The sequence below is a fragment of the Oryzias latipes genome, chromosome 12 (genome assembly GCF_053564925.1).
Source record: "Oryzias latipes strain Hd-rR chromosome 12, Olatipes_Hd-rR_3.1".
Lineage (NCBI taxonomy): Eukaryota > Metazoa > Chordata > Actinopteri > Beloniformes > Adrianichthyidae > Oryzias > Oryzias latipes.
In genome coordinates this window covers 1,789,726-1,797,960 of record NC_136248.1, presented here as the reverse complement: position 1 = coordinate 1,797,960, position 8,235 = coordinate 1,789,726, and the positions used below count along the sequence as shown (strand labels likewise).

The window sequence follows — 8,235 nt, the reverse complement described above, 5'->3', positions numbered from 1 at the left end:
CCTGTTTTTGCCTCCTATGTAAAATATCTCTAACTCTCTAAGAAAAACCATAATCGGTCGGATCAAATCCAAACCTCTTATCAGAATTTCCAGGTTTGAATTGCTTCATGTTTTTTTTTTTCTAGAACCGGGTTCTGAGGATGTTTAAACTAAAAGGCTGAAGCTCTCTGACTTGAACTTTTGTTGTAATTTGTTTATCCTGACAACAAAGTAGACCATCCTTCTGAAAGGTAACCACGGCGATGCAGTAGAGCGGATAATGTCAATGTGCTGAATCAAGTCGTGATGCCAATAACCAGCAAAGTGGGTTTGCTGTGATGTTTTAGTCTCAGGAGGGGGGGGGGGGGGGGGGGGGAGGAGACACATTTCCATCACTATGTGTGGAGGCAGTGGGGGGTGGGGGGTTGCAGGAAACAGGTCAGTCGGATTTCTGTGGAAGTGGGCATACATCTAAAGGTGAAAAGGTTTCAGTCTGTTCAGTTAGGAGTACATCTATAGCAAACATGGAGAATCTGGTTTTTTTCAGTCGAATCCTCAGACTTTTGGTTTTCCTCTGACTTCGTTTCCAAGTTTGTTGATTCCAGCTGCAGACGGAGAACCATTGAAAGTGGGCGTGGCTTCCACAGCCCCGCCCGCCCAGAGGGATCACCTGTGGAGAGAGGAGGCGGTGTGGAAGCAGCGCAGACAGTGCAGGACGCCGAGTTTCACTCTGAAGATCCACGCAGGACAATCAGCTGTTCCTCCGCGGGATTCCCTCTCTGCATCGCGCCGCATGGAAGAACCGGAAACTGGCTTTTGATTGGCGAACACAGAACAGACGAGTCATTTTGCACATTTTCATTAATGTTTGTTTTTCACTCGTGGATTATTAATCTGTGACGCTGCGCACTTTGCGCATGTGTGGATCTCAATGGGCCTGACGCAGATGCTCAGGTGAGTCCCGAGAATCCTCAGGTTCATTTTTAGAGGTTTCGTTTTCTTTCTCCCGCACATGACGCTGCCTGTCTGCTGTTCCAGGATCGCGCTCTGCGCTGTGATGAGTCTGCAGAGCGCCTGCGCACTTCGCGCCTCAGGTGTGTTCCTCGTGCGCCTTCATGAACTCAGTCGGAGCATCGACTCTGTAGCTTGACCCTCTTTTTTTGCTGTCTGATTCATAGAAGTTTTAGTTTGTTTGTTTATCTGGGACAAAACAACATTTCAGCGCAAATCCCCCCCAAAATAAAAAAGGATCACGAGAGAAGAAAGAATGAAAACAAGGATTAGATAGATAGAAATCATCCTGAAGGAAATTGTAAGTGGCCAGCTGCCCACACTTAAAAACACAATCATTCCTAAAACAAATAAAAACACAATAAATACATAAAAAGATAGAAGCAAATATGAACAATCAGCTAAAATCAAGTCCAGTTTCCCAGAATTCCAGTCTAGTCAAAAACTAAAGTAAAAGCTCTGAACACAGACAGAGTTATGCAGTCTGATGATATAAAAAACAAAACATTTTTTGCTCAAACTAATAGTTGCTGTCCATGAATGTTTAACTTTTAGGTTTTTATTATTTATTTACCATGAAGTTCTCATTAGTTAATGATGTATTAGTTATAAGGAGTGGAGTTAAAGCCAGCAGGACTGTAATCATTCCTGTTTAAAACCACAAATTAATCCTCATACTTTGGATGAAATTCTGATTATTTATTTATTGTTACAAATAGTGATAACACTAACAATCTCTTTTTATTTATTTTTTAATTATCAGAGTGTGGAGAGGGTAATTGCAGCACAAGCCAAGCCTCCCCTGTACCCTCTTCCTCCTCCACCGCCCCCCCTGCAGTGATCTCCTCACAGGACTTCCTGGGTCAGTTTACCCAGGTGACTTCGTCAAACAGCGGAGACCGTAAACACCGAGACGCCAGCGCCGTCCTGCCCTTCATCGGCCTCACCGGCAGTAAGTGACGACTTGGCTGCTGTGCTCACAGATGGAGGCGGAGGAGCAGAACTCTGCAGTTTACCTAAAAGTGACGCAGGAGACAAAGGATTTCTGTTCTTTCAGTGAATGCATTTTCCTGTCATGACGTTTACTAAGCTGTGATGTTAGAAAAAGCTAGAAATCTAAAGTTTTGTGCAGAAAGTACTCCGTCATTCATATGTAAAATGATCTCATATTTTGGGGGGGGTTAACGGTACACCCACTTTTCTTAATGAAACCTGCAAACAAATCTGGTTGTGTCAAGTTTGTGCCAGTTTGTTTTTCTGCCAACTTGTGATGTTTGTTGAGATTGTGTGTGTTTGCTGATGTGAAGCGGAGGGCCGCTGGAATGCAGCCAGCTGGAAGCTCTGGTTTGTTTCACAGATCGACAGCTGAAGGCAGAGCGCCCAGCAGCCTCCTAATTGTTCATCAGAACCAGCACAGAACACAAAGAACTGCAGTCACACAATCGCTTTTGTTACTAAAAGCTAAGCTCCAGAAATGTTTACTAGTGCAGAAGGGGAAAATATTTGAAGTTTAAAAACCGTAAGCTCTCTGCTCCAGAAATGTTGTTTGGTTAGCAGCATCATTAATACCTGAAGCTTCGACCAAACGTGTCACGGTTTCAGGTCTGAAACCCACAACTTTCTGTAAGATGCGTGCAAACAAAAGGCGATGCATGATGGGAGCTCTTGTTTTCTCCTTGTGTCAGTGACCGCAGCCTCAGGGGTTTTTGGTTTTCAGGTGCAGAGCAAAGTCGGAACTGCTGTAAGAACGGAGGAACCTGCATCCTGGGCAGTTTCTGTGCCTGCCCTCCCTTCTTCACCGGGCGGAGCTGCGAGTACGACACCCGTGTCAGGCAAGAAAACCCTTTTATAGGGCACCATTTCTCAATCACTCTCCTTCTAGTTCTAAAACCAAACTAGTTTCAGGGTGAAGTCCCTCCTCTGTCCAGCTGCCTAAAAATGGGAATAACTCAATTCAAACATGTTCCCTCTAGTGGCGGTTCGATTATAATTTATAGTTAGGCTCGCAACAGTAACTCTATTTAAGCACATACACTAATTAAAATACCAGTAATGATGGAAAAAGGAGGTTTTATGGGGGATAAAGTCCAATCGGCCAACACGTGTGGCAGCCATCTGTAGTCTGAGCTCCTAAAAGAAAGACTTCCTAGTTCCACGTTGGTTCAAAGCAGACTCCTCCAGCTGCAGGGTCAAACAGCACGCAGGCTTTCTGGTTCGGCTCCGGCTTCAAACCTCCATGAATTCATGTCAAAATCCATCATGTCTGAAGTCCAGGATTTAAAGAAACCAATCATCAAATCGACCGTGTTGTAGCAACACAGCACAAAGAATAAAAAGGTTCAAATGTACACCAAAGAAGTGGCCTGTTGCCTGTGTGGTTAGACACACATCCATACACGGGCCTTGTTTTCCAGACAAACTGCCGTGGAAGAAACGGTTCTTCGTCCCGTCACACCTTAAAGAACATTTATTCTCTGCTTTTCTGGTGAAAGTTCTCTGTTTCTCTGCAGGCGGTGTGGCTTTGTTCCTCACGGAGAGTGGGTGCAAAAGGGCTGTTCGTACTGTCGCTGCGTCTATGGCGTCCTGCACTGCTTCCCCAATGTCTTTCAGAATGACTGCGGTAAGTTCTACTGGAGAAAGTTGTCTGAAGGACTGTAACGATGAAGCCTCCGTCCTTCATTATGCTTCTTCTGCCACTATGTTACGGTTGCTACGGTCAAATGTGCCGTTGAAGTTATGAAGTTATAAGTGGTTCTTACCACCAAAGGGTGGAGGAACCACCAACTCCTGTTGATCCTGTCTAATTCACACTTTTAATGCCTGCAAATGAGCATTCCTTCTGGGTGTGAACTGCTGTCTGAGTGACTGCAAACTGCTCATTTACAATTCATGGTTTTGATCTTTAAGTCCCAAACAAACGACGACTCGGCGAACATTTAGTGCAGCCAAGAAGGCCAAACATGCCGTTTGTCTCTCTAACTTCTTGAAACGGTTGGTTTGCATTTATAAACTGCTAAAGCCTCAATAACGTTAGCAGGATAACCAGTTTAGGATCCTTGTAGCCGGGTTGATGCAGACTGGATCAGCTCTGATGATCTAGTCCAGGGGTCTGCAGCCGGCGGCTCTGGAGCCCCATGTGGCTCTTCTACCCCTCCATCTTTTTAGTTTTATTTCTCTGATTCCATGGCTTATTAAGCGTAGTCAAACCTTCACAAATGGTTGCAGCAGAGCTGATTCCCTCTGTGAGGCTCCTGACTGCTGCAGCTACTCTTAAACTTGTTGACTGCTCTTTGAGGAAGCACATAAAATCAGTTTGAGCACAAGAATTCCTACATCAGGTGCACTGGATTCCAGGGTCAATCTATTTTTAAAATATACGGTAAAGGTAATTTTATTGTGGTTACAAATGTATGACTGTTTTGCACCAATCACCATTAAATGAACTGTAAAGATTTTTAGATCAGCGTCGACCGTCCACGGCCCACGACTCCATTTGGAAGGGTCCAATGTGGCACAGGGGGTCTTTTGTTTTAATAGCAAGTCATGTGACCTTCTGTCACATGAATTAACTATTAGATATTCCCAAAAAACATGCTACTCATGTCCCAAACATTTAATGTTTACATTTCCTAGCAGTAACATAAATATAAAGCAGTGCTTCACCTTTCTAAAGGGTAAAGTGAGACTTTGTGGCTCCTAGTGGGTCGTGGTCAGTCAGGTTAAAGGTTTCAGACCCCCGATCCAGTCTGAACACCAGATTATCAAATGAGTAGGGATTTATGCATAACATGCCTCCTCGATGTCAACAGCCTGAGCTACATCAGGTCCAGCTACAGTGAAGAGGTCCAGTTTGAAGGAGCATGATGACCGTCCAGAGGTTTAAAGGTGTCTTTCACTCGTGGGCCGGATCACTTTCATTTCCGTTTTGCCTTCTGTGGCAGATCTTCTGATATGTGCTGAACCATTTCTGAACTGCTGTATCTGAATGTTGTCCAGCCCTGTGCTGCAGACATCAGTCATCGTACTGAAGCCTGGGAGCAGCGCCTCCTTTGTCGAGCCCCAGAAAAAACCGTGTCTCTTCAGGGCTGTGGACAGATGAGATAAGAGGGTCTTCATTCAGGGAGAGTGAAGTGGTGTTTAAATGAGAGGAAGTCCAAGATAATAGCTTTAAAAGCACACAGACTACCCAGTACAGATATCTGAGCTATGGATTTGGGAATGTGGGACACAAAGAGTGCAGATTTAACAGAAAGAACTTCTTTTGGCATTCCAGATGACATGGAGGAGGAGGTACGTTGGTACCGTTCATCGGCTGCTGGCGGCATCTCCACCGGCTGCTCTGTGCCGCCGCCGCTGCTGCTGCCGCTGCTGCTGCTACTCGCCCGGCTGTGTTTGCTGTGACGTTTTCTCAGGTTCAGGCTGCAGCTTAAAGGCTCAGATTCAAATTTGAGCTTCAGCAGAACCTGGATTTTTATGGGGGGGGGGGGGGGGGTTGACTTTTGTGAAGTCCCTGTTCTTTAAGGAAATTTAAAGTCTCTCTTTTTTTGCACATATGGTGTGATGTTCAGTTTTTAACGTTAAAAAATAGATGATTTTATTTATGTTCTTGTTGTGTAGCTGTTGTGTTGTGTGGGGGTGGGGTGTGTGTGGGGGTGTGAGTGTAACCTCCTCCTGCCGCCGCCTCCCTGACTCTTATCTGGAGGTATTTTTTCAGAGTGAGCTGTTCTCTCTGGTGCTCTTATCTGCATGCGTTAATGATGAGGCTTTATTTGATTATCTGCTGCGTTCTTATCTAAGACAAACACATCAGCTGTTGTCCTGCAGTCTGTCGGCCGTCACAGCTCGCCACTTAAAACGGTTTAAGGACAAAACGGGGATTTCTGATGTACCGTTAAATGTGGACGACACAGACCTGGCTTGATATTAAAAAACATGTGACCAATAAAATATTCCAGTTTATTTGTTGTGAACACAGTAAAAAAATAGAATGAAAACTTTGTAAGTAAAATAATAAAAAAGTTGAAATCGGAACCTGCAATATTTCCACAAATGAATAAATATACAGTACAGACCAAAAGTTTGGACACAACTTCCCATTCAAGGAAATGGTGACTGAGAAACCGACCTGGTCAACTCCCCCCTATGGATGAAGGGACCCCCCCCCCCTGCATATGCTGCCTGATGCCATGAATACTGGAACAGCAGGAAAGAAGCTGCTGGAATGACAGCAGCTCTGCTGGTGTCGACACATTTCTGAAGTCAAAATATTGGAGAATCTCTTTAAACCAAAACTTCAATGATAGAAATGATCCATTTTCTATATGAAGAACAAAATTATGAACACAGTTAAGTCTTTTGATTTTTGAATACATTTAAATCACATAAAGCATGTACTTTCTGGGACTTTTTTGGATTATTGATCCCATGCTTTCCCTTTGACGTGTCTTGAAAAGCAAAACCGGCGCAGTGTTTTCCAAACTCAGCTTTATTGACAGCTGGGAAATTAAGCGTGAATGAAGGCAACTGAAACCATTTCTGCCGTGAATGTTCATTCTAAAGCCAGAAACAAATCCCAATCTCGTCTTCCATGAACCTCCTCTGGTCCCGGCGTGGCTCAAGCCGGTGACCGGACACGTCAGTGATGTCTGATGTGGTCTGTTCAGTTCATCACTACTGATTTCTTCCACCTCTCGGTAGAAGCAGAGGAAGTCTATTATCTTCCACTCACTCCTCTGTAAAAATCAAATCCAGCTCAAATGGAGTTTACTTTTCTATCAGACTTTCATTCAGCTGTCAGTAATGTTTCCATTCAAATGCCAGCCAGGGATGGACAGGCCTGTGATGTCACAGGCGTGGGCCCTCCACCGCATACGTCCCTCAATACTTCTGTGTGTCTCTGATCTCCAGCCAACAACGATCTTTATGTTGTGTTTTTTTACTGCATGCACTCATTTTCTCCTCTTCTTACATTTATTCATCCACAAAGACGTGTCTTCTTTTTGGGGATCCTTTTCGAGGTAATAAGTATTTAGTATTTTTGTGCATAAGACTTCTGATCCTCCTCATTGTTGGAGAATATTTCACCAAACGCATCTAAAACAAAACAAAAATGTCATTTTAACCCTTGTTCTATCCTAGGCACTTTAACGTTGAGAGTTGGGTCATCTAGACCCACTAGACAGTGCTCTGAACCTTTTTTCTTCAATGATTTGTGATCTTCACTGGTGTCCATGGATTACATGAAATCTTTCCACCTTTATCCACCTTTGTCATGGTAGGGAGAACACCTCAATGGAAGGGGGGGGTCATCTAAGATAGCACAAGGGTTAAGTCACTACCTGCATAGAGAAGGCTGGAATTCTGGCATTAATTAGAGTTTCAACGATGTGAAGCTTGTTTTGTGAATCGCTGAGTTTTATATGGAGGGATTTTTTTAATACAACTTAAAAATAAAAATAAGTAGAAAGTAAAACCACTGTTTCTATTCAGTCATATCCTTACATAGAAGTCTACATGCATCCATCAGTAGAGATATCTGGTTTGGTGATGTCCACATCAACACTTATTTAACCCTGGGCCTTGGCCTTGGCCCTCGTTTTTATTTTGTTATAATTTTTTGTATTTTTATGTTTTTATTTTTTGGCTGCTGTTAATTGCTGCTTCCCAAAATGAACAAACAAAAACCAAATTTGTTAATTTAACTTTAAAAGCCCAGAAGAAAATTGTTGTCGGGTTTCCAGGGTTAAAAGAAAAAAACAACAATGAATCTGAGTCTGCACATCAGCGCCATCAACAATGACACGGGACAGAAACAGGAGTCCGTTCTGAAGTCCTCGGATTTTTACAGTTTAATCAAATCTGAATTGGCAGCATTGACTCATAATGATTTCAAGAAGAAAACTTTTCTCAAGTCTATTTATGACAAAAACTGTCATCAGTTGAATCAGGTTTCATGTGTCATATTTTATAGACTTATCAAAAACAGTTATGGTGTTTGAATCTTTAAGTCCATTTTCTACATTGTTCCTTCAATGGACCAATTCCCATTCAAGACTCTGTTCCATCTGGTTTTGAACTGTTTTTTAAATACAATTCTTTCTCTTTTAAGACGGCAGTTTATTTCTTTTGTTTTTGCATGATTTGCATCATCTAACCAACATAAACTGTAAATAAATGTTATCCCCTAAATCTGATGAATAATAGATGAAATGATTGTTTGCTCACCCTCAGAGATCTAAAAAAGAC

At 43.0% G+C, this 8,235-nt stretch overlaps 1 protein-coding gene across 1 annotated transcript; it reads left to right on the top strand.

Annotated features, from left to right (window-relative positions):
- Positions 1 to 406: 406 nt before the first annotated feature.
- Positions 407 to 5,937, top strand: tdgf1 (teratocarcinoma-derived growth factor 1). Its single transcript, XM_004075167.5, has 6 exons — positions 407 to 933; positions 1,018 to 1,073; positions 1,754 to 1,942; positions 2,708 to 2,822; positions 3,501 to 3,610; positions 5,264 to 5,937. Exons 1-6 carry the CDS (start codon positions 911 to 913, stop codon positions 5,389 to 5,391), a joined length of 621 nt encoding a protein of 206 aa, XP_004075215.1. The 5' UTR covers positions 407 to 910; the 3' UTR covers positions 5,392 to 5,937.
- The last annotated feature ends 2,298 nt before the right edge of the window (positions 5,938 to 8,235 follow it).